At 48.9% G+C, this 24,276-nt stretch overlaps 1 protein-coding gene across 8 annotated transcripts in view; it reads left to right on the forward strand.

Annotated features, from left to right (window-relative positions):
* The window catches only part of LOC149341622 (uncharacterized), a 74,166-nt gene that overhangs the window by 19,894 nt on the left and 29,996 nt on the right, over positions 1 to 24,276 (forward strand). For 4 of the 8 annotated variants that reach the window (XM_089543724.1, XM_089543725.1, XM_089543731.1 and 1 more), the window contains exons 1-3: positions 4,588 to 7,259; positions 21,221 to 21,577; positions 23,262 to 23,435. In XM_089543724.1, the coding sequence (XP_089399850.1) occupies positions 7,168 to 7,259; positions 21,221 to 21,577; positions 23,262 to 23,435 (623 nt within the window). In that variant the 5' untranslated portion in view covers positions 4,588 to 7,167. Of the gene's footprint in view, positions 1 to 4,587; positions 7,260 to 11,572; positions 13,856 to 14,108; positions 14,208 to 21,220; positions 21,578 to 23,261; positions 23,436 to 24,276 lie in introns of those variants that run through there. The other 4 variants (XM_089543726.1, XM_089543728.1, XM_089543727.1 and 1 more) reach the window with 4 other exon arrangements.

Consider the following 24,276-nt stretch of genomic DNA (forward strand, 5'->3'; position numbering starts at 1 on the left):
ACCAGCTTCCGCATCAGGTGCTGTCGTCCCCTCACGCGAACAAGCGCTCACGCCGACGGCCGCATGCAGTCGGCTCGACCTGCCGGTCTCGCGCGCTCACTCACCGTAGGCTCTGTCGTGCTCACGCGCTCCCGCGAGGTGGACGACGGCCGTCCGGCGGCGTGGTGTGGCGGCGGCCACTGGTGCATCCAGCGGCGGCGACGTCCCGACTGCTGTGGCTGCGACGTCTCCACCTCTGACCACGCGACGCTGCGGCGGTCGCGGTAGTCGTGCGTCCTTCCGCAGCCGTCGTCGATCGGCTGGGGACGCTGACCCGACGGCGCGTGTTTGCTCCCGCCGACGTCGTCTCGGTGGCACCACTGCCGGCACTTCACCTCTTCCTGCTGGGGCGCCGGCGCTGCTCCGTTTCTGCAAGTCATGCCGCGGCGGGAGCCGACCCGCAAAAGCCAGCCAGTCGGCAGGAAGCCCGCACTTATACACACGGGCGTGTGTTGCCTGTCTGTGTGCACGGCCGCAGCGATGCACGCTGTCGGCGGTGCGTTCTTCAGCGAGCACACTAACCGGACTCAGAGTGGCGGCCGACCATGCGCTGCTCCGCTTATAGTGGCCCGCGCCCGTCGCCGACTGTCACACGGACGGCATGCCTCTCTGCCCGCCTTCCCTAGCCGCGTCGCTTCTGCGCGGGGTGTGATGTTTGCGATACTCTCGGTTTTTTATGTGGGTTTCCCTCGAGAATAGCGCTGTGCATTTTGAGAGAAGGTGAACGCAGCCTTGGGCAGCAGACAGTCAAGATGGCAGATAAGGGTAGGAAACTTATGCTCACAACATGGCCGCAGCTGACGCAGGGCAAGGCTGATTGGAGATCAGTGTGGGAGGCCTATTGTCTTGCGTATACGTTGGCAGGGTGTGATGATGATGATGACGACACTGACTCGAGACAAATTTGTCGTTCGTTGTAGTACTTCCTGGTTATGCAGGCGGCTCTGACTTGACTGTTGCCTCTCGTGTTCAGTGCTGTCGCCTGCAGTGCAGTTAGTTGGACGCTTTGGCTACGAGGAGGAAATCACGGGCTGACTTTCCGCTTCGTCCGGCATTGTCCGGTGGCGATGCGCGCGAAAAGTCATACGAAAAAGAAGATAAAAAAATCAAGTCCTTTCTTGCACTACTTCTCGCGCCTTCGCCGTGGCGTGCCAGGGGATGTCACTTTAAGCGGCGTCTGCGCTTACAAACGGGAGGCCGGGTTCGATGCGCCGCGCTGGGCGCGGATCTCGCGTGTCTCTTCGGCGCGTCCCCTCCTCAACAGCAACACAATGGACACCCGGCTGTGCGGCGCGAGGCACCCGAGAAGCCGGCTTCTCCCAATGTGCGCGCCGCGACAGTCGGCGACGTACTACGCCGTGCGTATAGGCTGTGTGTACGCGCCCAAGTCAGGTCAGAGGGTTACGCTTGCACGCTGAGCGCGGTGGCCGACGCGCTGCTGGGGCGGAGAGCCTCCCCACGCCCCCCTCGCTTTCCTCTGTTTGCGTTTCGGTCGTGTTTAATTTTGCGTCGTGTTCCCCAGCCGCAGGAAGGCTCTTCTTAGGTGGCACCAGCGCGTGCTGCTGTCTCGCTTGTGTGCTCTGTGCTCTGTCGTTTGATGGCTGTTGTCAATGTCGCGACCGCAAGCCGGATAGCTGCTACGAGGCGTACAGAGAAGCAGTCACGCAGGCTGTTTGGATTTGGGATCAAGACGGGCTAGAAAATGTCATTGAAAAGAAAACAGGTATTAAGAGTTCATCGCTATTGCTTTTAATAATCAAATCACTTGGATTGCTACTTTATGCGTGACCGCCAGTTACACGTACACGGAATAAAATTCGAAGGCACATAATGGAGTGCGAATGCATGCAGCGGCCGAAGTGCGGAACATTGAAGTGGTCTGGCTGCAGTACATGAGAAAAATAATATTTGCTTTGTTTCCACGGAACACAGTTGCATGTCGTGTGACGTCAATTCAGTTCCGGAGTCTTTGTTCGTTATGGACGGATGGTACATGTCGCGCTCGGATGCACTCAGAACTTTGTCTCTGCGAAATCTTGGGACGAGTACTTTTCCCCTGACTTTATGGAGTTAAAGGTAACTGCTAGAGGGGGCGTGCTATAGTCGATGTCGAATGCTGTAGGTGATGGGCGCGACGGGTCTGTGGGAACTTAGTGAAAAGAAATAGGAGGGGAAAAGGAACAAACGTCAATGGTCTGTGGGTGCGTTGCTAGTGAGCGCTTTTTTCCCATCGACTGACTTCAGTACGCGTTTCTTTTAATGTTTTTTTTTATTTTGAAGCCAGTACTATACAATTTTGTATAGTTCATGGTTGCACAACTTTAAAAAGACTATGCAATTCCTTGGCGCTGCAACAGCCACTCTACTTGACATGATAGCCGATCTACTTCAGACAGCCTTTCTTTTCGTGTAGTTCCTCCTGCCTCGATTTTGCTGCGATGGCATGTAAGTTCGTCCTTCCGTTCCTAAAGATCGCTATTGCCAGTACCGAATGTGCTTTGGTTCGCGCTGTTGTTTTATCTTAAATCGTGTAAGGTATTGTAGACAGTCATTTACAACGCCTCCTAACCGTTTAATGATTTGGCTTTGAAAATAACTGCACTTTGCTAAGAATTGTGCAGTCTTATCCAGCTGGCTGAGTGTTTTTGACAGACTTCGGTACTGGGTCTGCAGGTATCGTCTGTAAGGCTGACGGTGCCGCATTGCTTTAGAGCAGATCTTGTAGCACGCGACTGCATCCTGGGCCGTATAGCGGCCGCCATTTAAGGCCTTTGAAGTCTCACGGGTACGAAAACGTCGAAGGCATTCTTAAGCATGCCTTTCATCTCGAGGTGGAAGCCTTGAAATGAAGAGTAGGTTTTTAAACAACGGTTGATTTCTGAGCTCGACTTGTTTAAACCTGAAGGTTGGCGGAGACGCCGCATCTGTAATTTATCAGGGCGTCTGTTATACCTGCGGATCTATAAATTTTATTAGGTTTGCGGCGTGTTACTCCGGCCCAGTCTGTGGCTCGGCGGGTCACAAATTGCTTCTAGGGCTCCTGTGAGTAATCTTTAAGAAAGGTTTGGTTTGGTTTATGGGGTTTAACGTCCCAAAGCGACTAAGGCTATGAGAGACGCCGTAGTGGAGGGCTCCGGAAATTTCGACCACCTGGGGTTCTTTAACGTGCACTGACATCGCACAGCACACGGGCCTCGAATTTCTCCTCCAAAGAAATTCAGCCGCCGGCAGTACGAAACTAATCTTGTCAGCCATATGTAGCCTCGTGTAGCCGGGTTACGGAGAAACTAAATTGAGTATTCAAGGAATATACGTGCATTCGTATGTTCGTGAATTTTCGACAGAAAAAAAAATCGTATTTCGAGTTTGAACATTATACTTCAGCGCTTTGGGAGTAATTGGCCTGTCATCCTTCTCGCGGGTCTTTCGGATGCCCTGCATGAGGAGTGTCGGAAACTCGTGGTTAGCGGAGTGTGTTGCTCAGTTCATCCGGAACCTGGTGAGAATGTGGTAAGGGAAACAGGGGTCGACTGTCTTCTTTTCCTGTAACAAATTTTTTTTTTCTTAGCCCCGAAGTAAAGGCGGGAAATTGAAATAACTGGCTACAATTAGAACCGACGGATAGTGGGTCGTGCCGCAGTCCTGCGGCGTCTCTATCGTGAAACGAAGCTGGTTGGGATGGCTTCAGTTTGTAAGAGAACAGGTTAATGAACAACGCCGCGATGTAGAAATGAAACCGCTATTCCCACGATATCTGACACTGCTCGCTTTAGGGAGTGGCATCTTGTTGAGTGATCTGGCCATCATTGGCTACTGTGGCGACATCGTTCCCATGTCTCCTTTTAACGCGACAGCGTTAAAGGCCCCGTTCCCCTCCGGTGTCAGCATTGTCGACGTTGTGAGCGAAAAATCACGTGCATGGCTCTGGCAGGAGGTGGTCCCCAGAGAGCAACCTAGGAGGCAGCTAGATGGGTAACCTAGGTCACGTGACCATGCGGCGTCATCACAGCCTGCCACCGGTTAGTGAGCAAACTGCCCACCGTGGCACGTTGCAGTTAAATTAATGATTGGTCGCTCGGGGAGAGCAATCTGGGTCCCACAGGGCCCACCGCTGGGAGCACCTGCCATCGCACCGCTTAACCGCTGCAGCACTGCGCCGGGAGGGGTGTGAGGACTCCCAAGAATCCATGAATGGAAAGTAGAGAATGACCTTCTGCACATACGGGAATTAACCCATTACACTATCGCATCATATTTTGAAGGCGGAGCTTAAGTGTGCCCTGAAATTTTATTCTTCGCCTGGACGCTCGAACACCGCTGGCAGGGACAGATTTCGTGCGTGCGCAGTGAGAAAACGCGGCGAACCACGCGAAACGCGTCTCTCTCGCAGACCACCGTGGAGCGGCAGCTGCGGAACCTGCGCGTGGAGAACCCCGAGTACAGCGACGTCTTGGGCTCCATGGACACCGCGTCGAAGCTCCGCCAGAAGCGCAAGGTTGCCAACAAGGTCAAGACCTTCGACGCCGGAAACTACAAGTACAGCGCCCTCTTCCTCTTTTGCCCTCTCTCTCTCTCTCTCTTTTTTCGAACTCGTTTCATTTAGTCCCATGCAACTCAAGGAGCCTCTTCAGACAATGGCGTCGACCGATTCTCCCCCTTCTTGAACCTTGAACTTGCTATAGTCTAATACAACTCAAGACCGAAGCTACTTTCCCCGTCAAAGGACTCCCAGCCATTGGCGTCGGCCGGTTCTCATGACCCTGCTAGCGTGACAGTTGAGTGAGTGGCAAATGAAAGGGATAGTTCCCTCCTTCCATGGTCCTGGAGAGTACCCTTCGGGCATTGTCGCATCGGTCCCTGCATTGTCACGCTAGTAGGGTCATGTGAACCCGCCAACGCCATTGGCTATAAGGGGGTCCTTTGACAAAGAAAAGTCGCTTAGTCCCTGAGTTGTAGTTCGGTTGAGCTATTCTTGATTTGCTCTCTGCTCCTTTGAGTTCGCGTACTGTGAAATTCGTTCGGAAACGTTGTTGACAGAACAGCGTATACTCTCGTTCCTTGGTACAGCGTTTATATTTGCTTGTATAGTGACGTTCTCGTGAACCGTAGCGCCAGTGAAAGAGCGGTGGGTTTGATTTATCGTATCTTGTACGGCATTGTCAAAAGTATGAAAGAAGCCAACAGCCACAGAAACCAAGGGGCAAAGGGGATTTTTTATATTATTATTGATTTATTTTGTGGTGTTGATCAATTTAGAATATTACTGAATATGTTATCGCTTAAAGCTAATTGATTAGAAAAGCAGAAGAAAAAACGACCACACGGTGCGATCTACGTGAAGGTCTACATTCGTGCTGAGCAAATTTAGTTCAGCAATTGTTATTTTCCTTTCTTTTTAGATTAGTAGTTTGTGATGATGAGGTGAGGTAGTGACGCCGCGATTAGAGATTATTTATATGTGGTTTACCGATTAAAACAGTCAGTTGTAAGTCAGCGCGTATTCATGTATCTCTTTTTCTGGTCCTTCGTTTTAGTTGCGCTGTTTCGTTTCCTTAAGATGCAATACCAACTCGTCCACTATGCTATGTTGCTACAAATTTAGTTCCCACGCTGCGTTTTCCAGGAACGCTATTTAAAAAAAAACGAAACGTAGGTTGGACATTGACTTGTTTCAGCACCGGTCAATATAATTATCGTTTCTGTGACTAGTTTTGACTTGTACTTGTGGAAATGCGATAATTTTTGGCTGCACTTCGCGTCGCTTCGGTTTTCTTTTTGCCTTCGGTTCTTGCTTGGCGAACTGAGCACTCAGATACAGTGCCCAAATACGAGGGTGTCATTTGATGAGGTTAGATTTTGCGTACATTTATTGCTTCTGAAATTCGTTGAGCGTTCTGTATATTCTGTTTTATATATTCTGTGTACATTGAATTGTGCGTATTGTTCTTAAAGCAGCAGCTCCGGTAAAGAATCTTGTCACTGGCGGCTCCGGACCGTGCCGCTGGATTGGCATTAAAAAAAAAAAAGACTCCACGTGGCTCGCCAGCGGTCGCGTAATCTCGAGCCGCCAGTGCGACTTGCCAATGTCGTTTGGCTTAGGCACTTAAACCACGCTGTCTGCCTGCTTGCCATTTGACTTGCTCGAAGTGCTGTCTCTACTGTGCTCTGTCTAGTCCGAAGTTTTTCAGGTCCGCAGGATCCTCAAGGCTGCTGAACGAAGCAGTTTCTTCCTTCTCTACGACTATAAAACCAGCGTTGACGGAGGCTCTAGGTGCAAGCTGGCTACCCTGACCCGTAGTGTAAATTGACGACGTCTACTGGTACACACACAACACACGCACTGCGCATCCGTTGTGATAGTAAACCCGCCGCTCCCAAATCGTTTCCCTCATCCGGCTCCTCGAAATCGCAAAACACCTTCGGTTGGCGTGGGTCGCTCCGCTTTAACTTTCGTGTGTCGTGGCTGCTCTATCCTATGGCGCTCGGTGGCACGTGGACACGTCCAGCGGCAGTGTTACGTCGTGAGGGTTCTTACGGAACAAGCGGAACATGTGCTGCTATTTGCGCTGCAGTTTCACATTTCGGCAGAATGGACAGTTTGTATGGAATCTTGTTTGATTGGATAATAACTGCACCTTATAGGAAGGGTATCCAGACCGAAAAAGAAAGCGAGCATCGGGGAGAAAAAAAGTTCGACCTTATTTAACCGAAACGTCTTTTTAACTTTTAATCTTTTTTTTTCTTTTTCCTCACTTTTCGGTCCGCACCGTTTACATAAAAGTAAACGTGTTCGTATGCGGGACGAAAAAGATGGAAGTGGTTGATCGTCGCAAATGCCGCGTCTCGCAGCGATAAAGTATTTCGGTTCGCGGCAGGGCGGCGGTTTCCGCTTTTATCGCGTCGCTTCTTCAATCCACGGAGTGGGCCACTTGCGCATGACAGCGGCGTCATTCCGCCGGCGGCCGTCTGCTTTTCTCGGGTGTACGAAAGCGATCACGTGCTCAAGCTCATGGTCATAAGCTGTGATACGCCGATGCACTGCTTTATACACGGCTATAGATCGGCGCCTTGTCGGATGCATCACCGTGTGGCCTGCAGAGTTTCTTCCAGGATGGTCATCGCGTGAGGATGACTGCTGCCCCCCACCTCGGCTCTGCACCCCCGGAGGTGCCTTCGATCCGGAAAGTGTGCCGGTCCCGTATGCACCCCTTCTGCGTGGAGTAAGTTTTTCTTTATCAGACTTAGCGCGTATACAACCTCTTTTTCCGCCCATGCAGTGGTTCATGTGGTTCATGTATTTGTGCGGACCAGTGCTTCTTTCGCGTTTACACACTTGTTGCGTGTTTCCTATATGATACCCGAATTTTTAAATAGAATGTTATTTTTAAGAATGTCTGCCCGCATTTTTTTTTCTTTTGCAGACTAAGCTAGCGATGACTATTTTGTTCGTGTATGTCGGTGGGTAGCTGAAGCACGTTTGGCATGTCTGTCTCCGTTGACTCATTTGTGTATTCTCTCCTTTTTGTGTTCGCTCGTGGGGGTGTTGGCTGTACTTTACTGTGCGACATCTTGTTGTGATCTCGAATGGTGATGCTGTGACTCCCTGAGAAGGGTGTTCAAGGGCAGTTTTGCCAGTGAATATTCTCGTAAATAAACTCTCGCTACTTTGAAGTTACCGTTACTGCAGTTAAGATAGGCAGGGCCCCTAATCTGAGAGCAAGTCTTGTCGCCGACATCACGTGGGAAACGTCCGTCCGGAAATGGTTTTATTTATATTTTTCGCCGACTCCTTGTCTCCTATATGGCAAAGGCTAGCTCATTTCGGCATTCACTTTTTCGTGAGCTGCTACTTGATTTGTTCTTTTATTGTTGTCGCACACTTCTACTATATGTAATCCGTGAATGCATTGTGCAATGCCTACTCGCGCATGCACTGTTCGTACAGTTAGTGGTGTAATAGTGATGCGTGCATTTGGTAGGCGGCCTAGTTGCTAACTCAATGTAAAATGTATTTTGCGACCGCGCAAACAAATGTGGACGAAGGCTAGAAGAAATTGACGGTACAAGGCTCGAAACTGCACCCCCTCCCTCCCTCCCCCCAGTGGCATTTCGTGCGAAGCGCTGCCCGGAAGCGCTCTTTGGAAATATCAACGGCCCGTTCCACACCAACTGAATTCTAAGAGGACCCGCTAAAGAAAGAAAAAAAGTCAATTATTTTAGGCGTATCTGAAGACCTTGGAAAAAATAGCTGTGCTAAGGCACTACGCAATTCGTTTCTGGCGGTGTTTCAGTGGGGATCAAGAAAGAAAAGTTCACAGGCGTTCGTACCGCGTATATACTGCATGTGTATCATGAAATCGACGACGCGCATGGGCGTTTGCGCAGTGATAACGATTTCGGAGCTGCCTGTGCTACGCGATGGGCGTTGGCATCGCGCTGTCTGCTTGCTTGTGCTATGGAGCATCGAGCATCGAAGCCGCCGTTACGTCATCCGGAGCACCACCGTATACGTCACGCACTGTGCGTTATGTGGGCGCTCGTATAATCATGTCGCCGGGCGCTCTTCGTGCTCTACTCGCAGTGACGCGGCAGCGGATTATCTGTACGCTGGCCCATTTCTATGTTTCGCAGCCCTAGAAGTGTCGCCGTCTTTTTGACGTAGCGATCCTTGGCGTCCGCAGAACTTTTTGCAGGGGGGGGATGAGGCAGGCGGTAGGTGAGCACCAAAACGGCACTATTTGTGGTCTAAGCTATCCACATCAAACAAAAATTAGAAGCAGCAAATTAGTGCTAGGCTTGGAGAGCATACATTGTATTTTATTAATGAATAAATAATTAATTAAGCTTAATAAGCAAAATGCGAAAAGTAACTATCACCTAAGCGTGCTAATGAAACTGTGTAGTTGTTTTCTGATAGTGCATAAAAAAATATCCGAAACAGCTCCCCCCACTTGCCCATCCCCCCTCCAGACGCCCATGGTAGCGATGTCCAAATATTTAATTTGCGTAATTACGTATGCGTTAAATATTGTTCTTGAATTGTTGATTTATGCTAATTTCAGGTTATTTAACAAAATTTTATTGGTAATTATTTCAGTTTAAATAAAGATCATGTCTCGAGGCGAGGTCGAAGCCCGTATAGGCTCTGGCGAAAATCTGCAGGAAAGATGGGCGTCGGTGTCTAGTCGTGTGCAGCGTACGCAGTGCGGTCCCGTCTGCCAGTTTTTTTTTTCCGGCGAGAATGTTTGAGAATAATAATGGTTACAATTGTTTAGGAGGAAAGGTAATGCGCACTAACTGCCTCGACTCGCTGTCGATGTACCCGAACTGTGCATCTAGGGAAAGGGTGATGTCGGGAGGTCCGGTGTACAGAAAGGGGGGAGTGGAAGACAAAAATTGATACATTTTTTTTTAAATTCATGCTTGGCGCTTATATTTTGTCGTAATCGCCTATAAAAATTTTCTTGGTTAAGCCACTGTAGCTTGGCCAATCCCCCCCAAGTGGGTATGTGCCATGTTTTAAAAGGAAGAAGAAGAAAGAGGCGCCGTATTGTAGCAATCGGGAATAATTCACACCGGGGCCTTTTGCGTTTCGTTTCGGGTTCGAACCCGCGTCCTCTGGCTCATTAGCTGAAGTGTCCTAGCCATTTCGCGGCTGGTCATGTCTGTGTATCAGTGCTTGCACAGTCGCCCAGTTAGTTGCCTAGTTAGTCGCACAGTTAATGCGACTTGTTATGCGTTACCGAGGCAGCGCAAGTAAGAGAGTTAAAACGCTGAAAAAAAAAAAAAAGCTTCGGCCGATGAATTTAGGGGTGTGCGAATATCAAATTTTTCGAATACGAATACTTTATTCCGAATATCGAATCGAATAATCAAGGACAGACGCATTTAACCACTACAAAACATTTATTTGAGCACCTAAGAACATCACAGTTCAACTATCGGTCATTAAATGAACACAAACGGTGTGTGTGGCTGCACAAAAAGTATCAAAGTCTCGAACATTATTCTTAGAAGAGTGGAAATATCAGAGAGGATGGCTAGTACACAGCATTGATTACGGCTAGTTTGCCATCAGCACAAAAGCGCGTTGCTGGGATGAACATAAAAGGTTGTAGTGAAGGAAAACCAGCTGCTCCACATGGTGAGGCAGAAGTAGTTCCCTTCTAGCTGAAACGACTCCTCCAGCCACAGAAAATGCCCTCTCACTTGGCACTGACCTGGCACGTATTACGAGGTATTTTATGCACAGCTCTGACTATAGCATGCAGCTTCGCAGGTATAGCCACAAAAAGCTCACCAGCGCAGTCAGCTACGGCATGGCCCTTGGAGGAAGAAAAAATTTTCCTTCCTCGAAGGAAAAATTTTCCTTCATCCATGCCATGGAGGAAGGAAAACTAAGGAGAGGCCCTTCGTATTCCCAATGCATTGGCAAGAATGTGGCGGAAGTGACGTCAGAATTTAGGCTTAAAAAGTCGGGCCACTAGCAACGTTGTCGTTGTTGCTAAGAAAACTCGGGCCACTAGCAACGGCGTACGGCGTCGTTCGCGTCGTTGTTGCTAGGGGCCCGAGTGTTTCTCGGTGGCGGCGGACGGGCTTTCGGCACGGTGCGTTCGGCCTTGCGCGTTAAAGTCTACATGCCTTGCGTCGTGACGTTACGCACGCATCTAAGATTGCTTTTAAATGCAGCAAATAACCGCTCATTTGATATTTTGTTCGTCAAACTTTTTGGTGTCGTTACGCGGAGCGATCGATGCATTGAAATGAATCTCGCGAAAAGTTGGCACTCCGGAACCGCGCTTCGACACGCGAAGAAGCGTTGATTGTTTTGATCAGCGAACTTTCGCACCTCACCAAAGAGCACAGAAACACGAAGCCGCTCTCGGCGATGCTGAGCTGCGTTTCGAAGGCCACACGGTGGGTGTACGCCCGAGGAGGATGGTGAGCTGAGCTATAAGCGGCGCGCAATGTCGTCTTTCTTCGCCTGGCGTCGGAAAAGGTTCACCGCACCTGTGCGCCGGTCTGTGTCTAGGTGCGTGTTTGCGGGGAGGGACGTGTAGGAGTGTAGCGGCGAGCGGCGCGGTTTTTTTGATACCTTTCATTTACGAAGCGCTTGCAAGCCGCGCGCGAGCCCCGCCCCGTAGCTCGGTGGAGAAAGAAGATAGTGAGGAGAGCCGAGCCAACTTCCGGTTGCGGGGCGGCTTCACAAAAAGTGACGCCAGGGCCTCTCCTTAGTTATTTCCTTCCTCCATGATCCATGCGCATTGCTCTGGGCGCCGCCATATTGTTATGTCTCTGTCGATTGTCGATAGGGCTTGCGGACCGAAATGAACGCCGGTGCTCACAATAAATATTCGGCTAGATACGAATATTCGCGTCGGGTCGAATATTCGAAAGAACACGAATACTTGGATTTCGAATCGAATTCAAATACTAAAAATATAATATTCGACATATATATTCGAAAATTTCGAATATTCGCACACCCCTAGATGAATTCCTTTTCCGTATACGTTCAAGAATATTAGTTGCTATGCGCGTGGTGTATGTGTTGGCATGGCCCTGTCGAGGAACTCTATTCTGTGGGCTCTCCGTCATAAACGCGCCTGCGATACGGACATCTTGCAGCTTGATATCTTCCAGATCATCGGTCGTTGCTGATCTTGCGAGCTGCTGGGGTTTTTATGGAGACATTTTGGCGCATTGTCACCGTGCACTGTAGTTGTTTTCGCTTCCCGTCGAATAGCCGCTGTTCATCTTTTCGAACTAGGGTGAGATTTATTGCATGCGGTTGGAGGGGCGGGATCTCTTGGATCATCCGACTCGTTCAGGTCCGCAAGTCTCGGCTCTATGAGTTGGTGTCGAACTAGCGAGAGCTGGAGGGTTGCGAAGAGGATTGCACAGTTTGTTTTGCATGTTTACAGTAAAGACAAAGAGCACGTGAGAGCGCACAACACACAATCAGGCTCGTTAAATAGGGTCTGCGGTCCATACTTTTTAACGAGGCGAATCTCTCTACCTGATTAGTGTCCAGGCACAACGGCCCACTTCTTAGGCCCCGCCCACATGAAACGTCACCGTGGCACTTCTTATGGAGAGGAGGAAAACCGCGAGAATGAATGACAGGTCCGGCTTTAGGAGTGTTCCTTGACTAAAGTCGATTGGAAGAGTGCGTCACTGAGAGCAGATTAACTTTCGTTTGCCGCTGTCGTCCTTCAGCGCAGGGGACGACGGGACGCTTTTCCCTCCACAGGCATAGTCAGGCCGGTACAGTCGCGCACAGTTGTGTCGTCCTCGCCGTTAATTTCTCGTTGCTGAAATGGGGGATACACCCTTTTCGCAAACGAAGGAAGTACGTTGCCACCTTCGCCTCCTACTCATCTGCTGTGACGCAAGTTAACATAACTTGTAATCGGGCAAGATGATGCATAGCTTATGGGAGAAATAGTACAGCAAAAAAAAAAAGCGCCTGTCCTGTCTCTTTCTCGCCCTTTTCGTGTCCCTTTTTTTGCGCGATTTCTTTGAAAAGACACAAGAGGTGCCGCGTAGAATTCCTTGCGCGACCATGCGGTCGCCGATCTCAATGATACGCATACAACTCAGTTGTGAGTGGCCTTGGTAGGAGAGGATTGAACTGCGATGCGTTCCGCTCTTTTCGTCTGCGTGTCTGAATTGATAGCGTTTGGAGCTGTTGGCTCTTTGCGTGGTCTTGCACCTTTGCGCTATTCAAAAAACGTTGACAGGCCTTTGGGGGTAGAACACCGCTGGACACTGACACCATGTCCATCAGACAGGACACTGACTATTGTTGTTGTCCTCAAGGAGATAATGACGCGTACCCATTGCGGAGGATTGACCAAGACACAGGCTGTAACTGGCAGGCGCTCAAGGGAAAAAAAAATACAGATTTGGTGATTCAAGTTAAAACAAATCGAACACTAAGATTGGTGACTGAAAATGGGAATGGGGTTAAACGTGCAGTGTTTAGGAAGTTTTGGTTAGATATTAATTTTGACCATGAGTAGCCAGAAGATGGAATTCGGAAAGATTTTCGGATGGCAGCCGTTTCGTGTCTGAAAGAAAACTTTGAATGGTGGAGAGCACATGCCTGTTGCTGTGCCCAAGGGTAGAAGCACCAAGAGACAGAACCCCAGTAGATAGACTTAGACCGAACTGTCTTAACAGGGTGTTCTTTTAGGCTAGTTGTTGTTGCCTTAGTGACAGTGTCAGGCTTGGAGCAACGGTCGTCTTTTTCTACTTCACTCAAGGCGCACAGTTCACGGGGTTCGCACCGCCTTCTCTTGGAAACAGTGCCTAATAGGGTCAAATTGTTCTTCGACGAAGCCTACTTGGCGGATCTTCAACATGGTGTCCTGCCCGACGACGACACATACGGTGCCGCGCTCATCATAGCGCTTACTATAGCTTTGCTGTCTCTCGTTCGAGACTGTATTCAATAGGGATCAGTTCGCGTACACCCCGTTGCGCCCATGTCACGTGACAAAAGTAGACAAAAGACGAAGAGGGCTCGCGCAGAAATCGCGAGAGCCCGTGCGATCACGCCAGAAGCGCTCAGAACGCGCCACGTTCGCTGCTGGGCGGGCCGGGCTTCGAGCTCATTCCTCGCCAGGTCCGGTCGTGGTTCGTGCCAGCCAGCTTCGCGGGGTCCGGCCGGGTCTTGGGCGAAGTTTTTTTCTGCTCTGGTGCTTCGCTTTCCCTGGCGGCTTTCGGCGTCCGGTCTGTTGCTGTTGGGACACCGTTGCTGCTTCGGCCGTCGTCGTCTTCCACCCTGCAACTGTTGACTGACCTGTTTTTTGTACGTGATCAGTTTAGTATACTGCCGCTGCTCGGGGCTTCAACAGCAGGCAGTCCTGGGCTAAAATTTCTCGTACCGCTATTGCAGCGAGGCCGCTTCATTGCGCCTTAGGCCTAGAGGTGGCGCGCGGAGCGGCCGTGCACGCCCCTCACGTGCCGCACGTTCGGGCGCCGCACGCGGGCGCCCGCTTCGAATGGAGCGCGCTTTCTCTTCGTCGGCAGGACGATATTTAAGCGCGCTTCTTTATTTTCAGTGCCGCCAAGCGTTATCGGCGGGAAGGAGTGTGAAGAATGGAGGCTTCCGACGGGTTGCCCCAAATAAAGACCGAGCCCCTGGAGCTGTCCGACGGGAGGTAAGCCGGCACCGAAAATCCGCCCTGGCGCGAATAGTACGTATGGACACGCGCGTTTCTTGTTTTCGGTGTTCTAATATTAAGCTGTCGGACGTTTTAAATAGTCGGTAACTTGCTTACAGCTAGTTAAAAGAAAGAGCCTCCTCTCCCGCCTGGCGCCTCTTCACTACCGTGGTTTATTATCGTTCCACGCGCCTGAGGCCAGCAGCAAGGATGACATCGTAAGCTTGCATTGGCATGCATTTAACATATGGTATGCATACGGTATCTACTGTAATAAACGAATGCATACGGTATCTTTTTTATAATTTGCTTTCATCTTTTGCTTTGCTGCGTACGGGCTTTTGTTATTATCGCATATTCCAAGCTTAACTAGCACATGAGCAAGTGCCTCTTTGCGTACTCTTCCATGACCTGCATGCCAGATAACAGCAAGGGTATCTATTGCTGCAGCAGTGCTTGGGCGAACGGGGTCGCTGCGACGCGCCACCTTTTCCCGGCGCTGCTACGAGCTGCGCAGCCCGCGCCTGCGCTGCACCTGTGGCGCAGCAAATAACAGATACGCTGTTGTGGACGCCTGCGCTGCTCCGGTGGCAGCGCAGCACGTAGGCATCAGGGGATGACTGAAAGTTTCAACAAAGTTCGTTTAAATTCGCCTCTGTGTTCTACTTTCGGTTGGGCACCGTGTTCTCTCTCCGTTCTGGCGCCGAGGTCACCCGCATCGCTCCGACAACGGGAGTTAAAAGCATTGCATACTTGAAATGTCGGTACCCGGACAAGCGAACCTTGGCCCTGTGTGAATATATAACCGAGCGAAATTGAATGACACCTACCAATGGAGCGTCTCATATACATTTTAAAATGGGGTGCATTTGAAAAAAGTGACAGGCGATCAATGCAATTGATGCGCAGGGGTGCGCGTAAGCTTGCGACTCTGATTGTGCGGCCGATTTTTGGTGAACTGAATTCACCCACACCAACGACGATTAAAGTTTAGATTTGGCAATTCATTACTTGAATGTTATTCAAATGAGATGTCCAGTAGCCATCCATCAGTTTTCCGCTTCAGTGTTGGCTCTGAGCTTTACACCTTCACACCGCCAACTGCTAGGTTCACAATGACTCTGCTAATGCTAGCACATTATAGCTCCACTCTCCTCTCCTGTTTACTCCTTCTACAGCGTGGATGAGGTATCCACTGAGAATTGACAGCCACTGCGCCTTTCCTTTTCCTTTCCTCAAAACCGATTTTCGCTCCCTCTTTCACCTGCCTCGGTGGCTCAGTGGTTAAGGCGCTCGTCTACCGAGCCGGAGCACCCGGATTCGAACCCGGCTGCGGCGGCTGCGTTGCGATGGAGGCGGAACGCAAAAGGCAGTGCACATTGAATATCCCCAAGTGTTCAAAATTATTCCGGAGACCTCTACTACAGCACCTCTTTCTTCTTTCACTCCCGCCTTCCTCCCTTCCCTTACGGCGCGGTTGAGGTGTCCACCGAGATATGTGAGACAGATACTGTGCCATTTCCTTTCCTCAAAAACCAATTTACCAATTACTCCCTCCTCCGTCTTTTACTCCCAACTCCATCCATCCCATCCCTCACGAGCCCTCCACTAGGGCACCCCTTTCTCTTCTTTCACTCCCGCCTTCCTCCCTTCCCTTACGGCGCGGTTGAGGTGTCCACCGAGATATGTGAGACAGATACTGTGCCATTTCCTTTCCTCAAAAACCAATTTACCAATTACTCCCTCCTCGTCTTTTACTCCCAACTCCATCCCATCCCTCACGAGCCCTCCACTAGGGCACCCCTTTCTCTTCTTTCACTCCCACCTGTTGAGGTGTTCGACAGTTACAGTGCCATTTCCTTTCCTCAAAAAAAAAAAAGGGGGGGGGTAGATTACGCTCTCCTGTAAGACTGTTTGGTTCGAGGAAGTTTGCTATTAGCGTTTTTGCTGTCGTCGAAAACATTTTTCATTGGTTTTCTATGGCAGCCTTAACTACTTGATGGGAGCGATGGACAAACTTTTATATGAAAGATTTTGCTACGCATAGGAAGAATCGACCATTACATTCAATGTTCCTACAGCAGTACCTTAAAACGTTCCACAGTTGTCTCACATTTAAAATTGGTGTCCAAGAAAATCTTGAACTTTAGTTGTGTTCGCAGTAATGAAGTCACCCACGGACGCCTGACGCCCCCTGTCGGAGCGGACGACAACTATTTATTAGTTGTCGCCCGCTCCGACAGGGGGCTCCGGGCGTCCGTGGGTGACCTCATTACTGCGAACACACCAACCGCTGCGCACGACTAACGGAACAACCTCTGGCTTAATAAAAAATAGACTGCTTAGCTTATTTGGCTCAATGTGAAGTACGTACGTTAGCATATCGCGTTTTATCGCTTTAGGTTCGATACTAGGGTTCCAAGGTCGGTCTTCGGGCCAGTTTTGATTTTGAGGAGAAAGGACTCAGGAACTGTCTCACATAGCTCCGTTGACATCCGAACCGCGCCGTAAGGAAGGGATAAAGGAGGGAGTGAAAGGAAGAAAGGTGCCGTAGTGGAGCTACGCCGCTGCGCGAAAGGCCGTTCATGAGCGTAGTAATGCTTTCGCAATAATAATTTACACCGCCAGGGGGATATTTAACGTGCACTGACATCGCACAGCACACGGCGTCTTATGCATTTCACCTCCATCGAAACGCGGTCGCAACGGTCGGTTTCGAACCAGGGTACTCCGGCTCATTAGTCGGCCGCCTTAACCACTGAGCCTAAGATCGGCAAATCAGTGATTAGAGACTTTAGTGGTAGCGCACTATAAAATGTTGGGACCGCTTAGCGCAACTTAAGAGGGAACTACGATAGCGGCGTTTTGGATCCACTGCGCGCGGATGGTAGTTGATGAAGACTACGACAGCGCGATAGAGCGGCAGTTAAACACAAGGGGTGATCGACAACGGCGATAGCGTAGTACTCTAGTGCACTGGCCAGCGAAGCTGATCTGTTTGCGCCGCCGCGGGTTCTAAACCCGGGCGCGGCGCTGTCGCTGCCTTAAAAAACCGCTAATTTCACTGCATCCGCCGCGGTGGCTCAGTGGTCAGGCGTTCCGCTACTGAGCCTTAGTACCTGATTCGAACCCGGCTGCGGCGGCCGCGTTTCGATGGAGGCGAAACTCAAAAGGCACCCGTGTGCCGCGTGATGGAGCCCTAAACTACAGCACCTCCTTCGTTTCTTCTTTCACTTCCTCCTTTGTCCCTTCTCTTACAGCGCGGTTGAGGTGTCCACCAAGATGTGTGAGAGAGACCGCCACTACCTTAAATGAGGTTTCCATCCAGCACTGTCACTGTGCCTTTCCTTTCCTCAGAACGGATTTTCATTCCCTCCTCCATTTTTTTTATGGTGTAGTGTGGGTGCACACTGAGAGAGATAGTTACTTCGCCCTTTCCTTTCCTCAAACTAGTTCTTCACCCGCCGCCGCCGCGGTGGCTCAGTGGTAAGGCGCTCCTCTACCGAGCCGAGCCGGAATACCCGGGTTCGAACCCGACCGCGGCGGCCGCGTTTCGTTTCGATGGAGGCAAAACGCAAGAGGCGCAGGTGTGCTGTGGGATGTCAGTGCATGTTGAAGGTCACCAGGTGGTCGAAATTATTCCAGAGACCTCCACTACAGCACCTTTTTGTCTCTTTCTTCTTTCACTCCTACCTCCCTCCCTTCCCTTACGGCGCAGAGCGGTTCAGGTGTCTGGTTCAGGTGTCCGCCCAGATATTTGCGTGTGGCTGGACTGGGGGCAGGGGTGCGTGTGGCGCGTCACCCCATTCCAGTGCAGACTTGTTTTGCCAGGTCATCTGCTATTGAATGTCCCGAGGCACGAACGGTCGGGATTTGACTCTACAAACAGTGGATTTGACTAGCGTCTTCGTGGCAGGCAGCCGAACGCCGTAACCGCGGAGCTGCTGTGGTGGGCGGTTTTGTGACACCATCCGCGAGCGTTCACGCTGTTAAGGAAAGGTTCACTACAGGGTGCCTTTGCCTTGGATAACGATTGATCGTTACTGACGCTCACTGATTGAACAAATCCTGTCCGCTGATTGTCTTTGTAATGAGCGCCGCCATGTTTTTTGACACTGAGCGGCTTTGGTACGCACTCTGAACATTTCCTACCATAAAAATTTTGAACACAGCGGTCGGGCTGGTTCACAACTCAACGGTACACTTGGCTCTGCGTTTCCTCAGATCGGCGTCATTCTTTCAGCACTGACGTTTCAGCACATTGCCCTGTTCACACACAGTGGATGTGGGCCTTGGCGCTTACATTGCAGTCTCGCTTGGCCCTAAAGGCGTAGAATTCATTCACACCCTTCGGCGTTACGGTCGGTATGGCCAACCTGTCGGGCGACGTGTCTTGAAACATGGCACTGCCACCCACCCATTGTCCCTCCTAGCCATCACTTTGGCCACCTATCTTGAGACGCAGCAGCTGCATATATCGCCAGTGGTGGCACGAAATATATACTATGTCCTTTACCTGCGGTAGTAAATGCACTAATGCACTCTGTAAATGCAATCTAAATTCATAAAATACTGTAGCAGGTCTTGATAACAGATTTGGTTTGCAACTGCTTTGATTTTTTGCTTTTCGTCTATTTCTGTTGCTAGGTTGGAGATAAAAGGACTGAAGGTATAGCCAGTTGTTTACATTGATTGGTGTGAAAAAAGGCTATGCATCTTGATCATTTCCCGAGTAACAGCGTGAAGATCAGAGTTCAAAAAGCAACAGCCAAGCTTGGATGGCTTTGTGATAGTGCTTGTTCACGCCGCTCAATTCTTTCACTAGGCTTTTCTGTTGAGCATATTGGAGCCTGAGGTCTTTGGTTCTGGAAGCTGACAGTACACGCGCTTAGCTCGACTGCAGTGCCACAGAAAGCTGTCCCCAAAAGGAGCACGAGAGGGTGGCTTTCTGTGGGTATGCAATAGAACGTACAAGCGTGAGGTGGCAATATCTGCAAGAGAGTGAATCTCACCAGCGTGCGGATGTTTATATGTAGCATACAAAAGTTGAGAGGCTGGTGAAGATGTAACCAATATTGCCTCTGCAGCACAATGATTTCTTGCTGTGCAGTACACAAAGGGCCGAAGAATGCAAGATTCATAGTGCCCAAACAAAAACATGCCACCCACCCAGTAATTGCATTTCTTGAACACGTCACACAGCTCCCATGGTTTATTTCTCAATATCATTCCTGGAAATGACCTTGCTTGAAACAATTAGAGCATTTGAACATTGCAAACATAAGGGTTAGGTTGCTCATAAATGCATCAGGATGAATGCGTTAAGTGCATTCAAGCTTTTATTACTTATTCTTAGATGCCTGAATGCAAAACAGCACACAACCTCACGGCCATGTACAAGGTGCATCAGAAATTCCCAGGCCACACAGTCTGTTCTTGAGCCATGTAGTGAGGCATTTGACATCCCTGAACCTCATCAACATCTCTTTAATGGGTAGGAGAGGTATGTTTCTCACCTCTGAAGACCTTGGTACCTTCAGAGGTGTTGCCAGAATAGACAGCTGAAAAACAGACCGTGGCCTGGGAAATTTTAATGCACCCTGTACATGTTTTTGGCATGAAACTTCCTTTTCCATTAAAATGTGGCCACACACTTCTTTTTGTGAAACACAAGTATTTTTTTATTTTTATATCACTGTGGTATCCCACTGCACACTGGCAGGGCAGGTCTGCTTTGAAGTAATAGAAATAGAAGAGATCATACATTTGCTGTAATAAACAGTGGAATAGAACATAATTTGATCTAGATTTTCAGTCCAGATGGGCATCTATTTTCTTCCAGTTCTGGGGTGGCGCACAACATGCCTGTAAGACTGTGTGAAAGAGGTGCTGGGCCTATAGGCAGCAAAGTTTTTCGTTTACAGGATGTTGGTTTCACTCCTAAAAGAGCATTATCTGTAAACAGTTAACTGTTAGCAATGTATTAAGTCAACACTTTTATGCTGCAAGTGAGAGAGAGAACAAAGTCCAGATGTCGCTAGGGGATCGTGACAGTAAAACTCTTGGACGGTGTCTCTGGACAGTCCCTTCAGCCATTTGCTGTGAGAGCTCACTGCATGTTGCATCTTCGTTCATCAACTTCTTAACTCATGCATAGGCAAATGAGAACTTCTATGCTTAAGTGAGCTCTATGCGTTCTTCTATGCGTTCAAGTGAGCTTTTTCACTTGACAATTTTTTGCCGTGCGAGGAACAGTGTTTGGAGGCATCCCTGCTCACAGCCGTTTCTTAGCTCTGACAACTCCACTGTGTACAGACATGTCCGTACAAGCAAAGAATTTCTGCTTCTCTTGAAGTCAATCTATAGCAGCCATTCGTCTTTCCCTCTCTCCCTCCCTCCCTCTTAACGAGACAGCGTTTAGGCCCCTGTTCAGTGGAAACCTACGTCATGCATGACGTTGTGCGTGTATGTCTGGAATGAATATAATTGAAAGGAGAGCTTGTTATGTAGATTAAAGGTCTATGGTTTTCTCAAACGACTTAACTTTATAAAGTAATTGATATTATATAAAGAAATTTCCATGAATTTTAGTCGGGATTCGAATCCATGACCCCTTTCTCAAAATGCAGGCACTCTACTGACTTGGCCATGTAGGCACGTTGACTTCGCTGAGGCACAAGGGGGTGATGTATATGTGGTTTTGATTTAATTTGAAGCTTATTAACGTGGCAATTAAGTGGAGTGAACTTGACATGTGTTAATTAATGAGATACTGATTACAGTAACATTGCGTGCATAAAGTGCAATGCAGAAAAGTTCAAAGACGAAGAGTGCAGAAACTATATTGTGATATTCTTCATAAATGTGTGAAGTTGAACAAAGACCGGTGAGTGTGTATGAAGAGAGACTACTTAAGGGAGCCAGTAACGCTGGCCTGTCGTACCCTTAAAGGTGAGGCTTAAGTGACCTTTTAATTTTTTTTTTGTCCCTTTGGTGCCTGCCTCCTGTAGCAGCAGCAGTGAGTCCAGTGCTGAGGATGATGAATGGAGGCCATGCCGGCGCAAGATAGTCCGTCGTGTCAATCTCCAGCGTTCGCAAGCCACCAAGCTCATGTGGCAGCGCAAGAAGGCTGCCGCACTCTCACAACAGCATCAGGAGCAGGATGAAGATGATGCTGGACCATCGGCCGTGGCTGGATTCAGCAACCATAATCACGGTGACTCTGCTGCCATTTTGCCCCAGTCATCCATGGGAACACATCCTGCAAGCACAATCTCTGCAAAGCAGTCCATTGAAACACTGCAGGCACAGACGCCACAGCTTCCCTTGAGGAAACGGCGCATTCAGACCAAGACTTCCGATGCTGGGTGCGTGGATCGAGTAACATTTTTTAGTACTATGTAGCACTGTCAGTGTTGTGGGTTGTTGCGGGCCTTTGTTATGTGACCAAAAGTTGGTTAGAGCTTCGTGATGGGAACCACACTGTGTGCATCGTAATGCTTGTAAACCGCACTTTTCTTTGTTTTGCTGGCAGCATTCCGTAACAAGGAAGGTGTTTCCTTGAGGTTAAAGAAATCCATTGCCTAGTGATATCGTTTGCTTTAATGCAACAAATAGAAACTTCCTGAGGTAGCTAGGTGACTGACCTAAATCAGCTGATAGTGTAAGTCCTTTTGTTTTCAGTATCAGTTTTTCTCTGAATTCTAGGGGTGTAAAAGTTAGGTGATTTTTTTTTTTTTAGCTATAATTGTAGGAATTGGGTCATGTGAGGAAGTCCAATAATTTGGGCATTTTCAGAAAAATCTGACATGATTAGCCCACTTGCGCAGATGGCCTGTGTCAAGAACAGTGGGCTGAATGATGTGCATATGCACACACTGTTCCTACAGGAGGTAGCACCACACTCTCCAGTTAAGCACTAGTTGAGCCATGCCACAGAGAACAAACATTAAAAGGGGTCATCAACATAAACTTGAAAACAGCACTGCCGCTCTTGAATAAGCACAAGACATTCACTATATCCATGCAGTGTTTTCAGCTCTGTTTGCTGGCAAACCACTTTGTTGAATGAGAATTATCAGTACGAATTTGGCTTAGCCCGATATTGAAGAAACCTTTTTCAGGGGGCAAGAATGGAGGGAAACTCAGTTTTAACCAGAAACATGGGGCCCAGCTTGTAACCTCTCGGGGTGTTGATTTCTTTTTTTTTTTTTAGACACCAAATGCTTGCTTTGACAGCTTACCTGGTGTACAGGAGAATGACTAGCGAAAATTACAGCTTCATCAGCTTTCCCCAACAGAAGGAGTGTCTTGACGCTGCAGTCCCTCAAATTTACAAGCATTGGTAATCTGGAATTTGGAAGGGATGAAGTGCACCATATAGTCATGTGAAGGTCAAATGTTTTGGGGGAATCCCCAAAGGTGGAGTAGATTTAATAAGGGAGCTGCACAGCTTTCTCAGAAACCTCGTAGTTAAAGAAAAATTAGTCCTGGTCTGAGGTTCGAACCCGGGACCACCGCTTCACCGGAGCAGTCGCTCTACCAATTGAGCTAACCAGGACGGCCAGCTTATGGCAGGGAGAGAGTGAATTGATCAATAACTTGAAGTGGGAACTGTGTGGGTCAAATGTTTAGGGGAATCCCCCAATGTGGAGTAGATCTGTAATAAGGGAGCAATTACTCATTGACATCCACTTGAGTCCAGCCATACGGTTACAAAAGCTAGCTAGCTTTCCTTTGTAGCCGTATGGCTGCGCTCGGGTGGATATCAATGAGTAATTGCTCCCTTATTATAGTCTAGTGAAGGGAGAGAACAATCGCAAGACTCATGCCGTGCCTTTTGAGTTTCTTTTTTTTTTTAATGCACTGTTCTCTCATGCAGGGAAGTTAGCCATAGATAGTATCATAATTAGGCGATGCTGTTCACAGCAGGCTAATGCCATAAGAGGTGCCAAATCTGTGCCGTGCCTACTCCTTGATGTGCAAGCCACTTTGCTGTGTTCGGAGGAGAGCACATTTGGCATCAGCAGGGCTGCCGTTTTGTCGCAGCAGCAGCAGCAGCCGCAGTGGCAGGTCTGGTAATGGCTTGGGCAGGACCAAGCGTGGGGCCTCGTTTAACATGAGCCGGCATCTGAGAAGACTGGCTAAGCTTCGCTTGACGACGGGGTTCACGACTCGCGACCCACTCTCTCGGGCTATCCTGCGTCGGGACACTACGTCAGTAGGGTGTGCATGCACTTTTCTGTCTTTCTGCATGCACTTTTCCTGTTGTGTTTTTCTTTCCCGTGTGCTCCCAGCATGAGTTTTTGGGCATTTATTCTTGAATGCAGACTTTCACTACTGATTTGTGTTGTGCTCTTGCATGAGCATGTCCTTTCCTGGTGCTATGCTAAGCTGCGCTATGTTAATGTTGTTCCGATTTCTTTTTCTGTGTGAATCTTGCAGATCTTTTCTCTGCATGCTGCTTTTCATGACTGCTCAAGGAGGTCGTGCTTAAGTTGTAGCATGGCCTACACATCTGTGGACTATAGCCATGCATGCTGGATTGCAGCATTGACATCACTGTGGATTATCATGCTCATGAGATGTGCTGTTTTGGCATTTGCTTGTGAACATAACTGTGTAAAACATTTGCATGCAGCATAACATTTGCTTTCTTTAAGTGCACTGGATTACTATTTGACCTTATAACAAATTTTCCTAAGTTGGTAAAACACCACCAAAAAGTTGGCGGCAGTGTCGTTTGTTGCATCACACTTTTATCTAGATCAAATACAATGCTAGTCTGCTAAATCTGCAAAATGTCTTGCAAATAAATGCATTACTTGCAGTGAAAATATTTATTACAATGAAAGTCCTGCTGATTTCCTTTGCATCTGAAATCATGTTTACACTTGTTGTTGTGCACATCAAAAATATGTAAGCACAAAGCAGGAAACATGTCAACAATTATACAAAAAATTTAGAACATGTTCAGTGTATGAAAATGATTTCTGAAATGGAAACTAACCTTCTTTGTGACAGATGCCATGCTACCTAATAAATCCATTCAGCTTGTCAAGTCAGC

Source organism: Amblyomma mixtum, chromosome 5, assembly GCF_055824585.1.
Source record: "Amblyomma mixtum isolate Tamu chromosome 5, ASM5582458v1, whole genome shotgun sequence".
NCBI lineage: Eukaryota > Metazoa > Arthropoda > Arachnida > Ixodida > Ixodidae > Amblyomma > Amblyomma mixtum.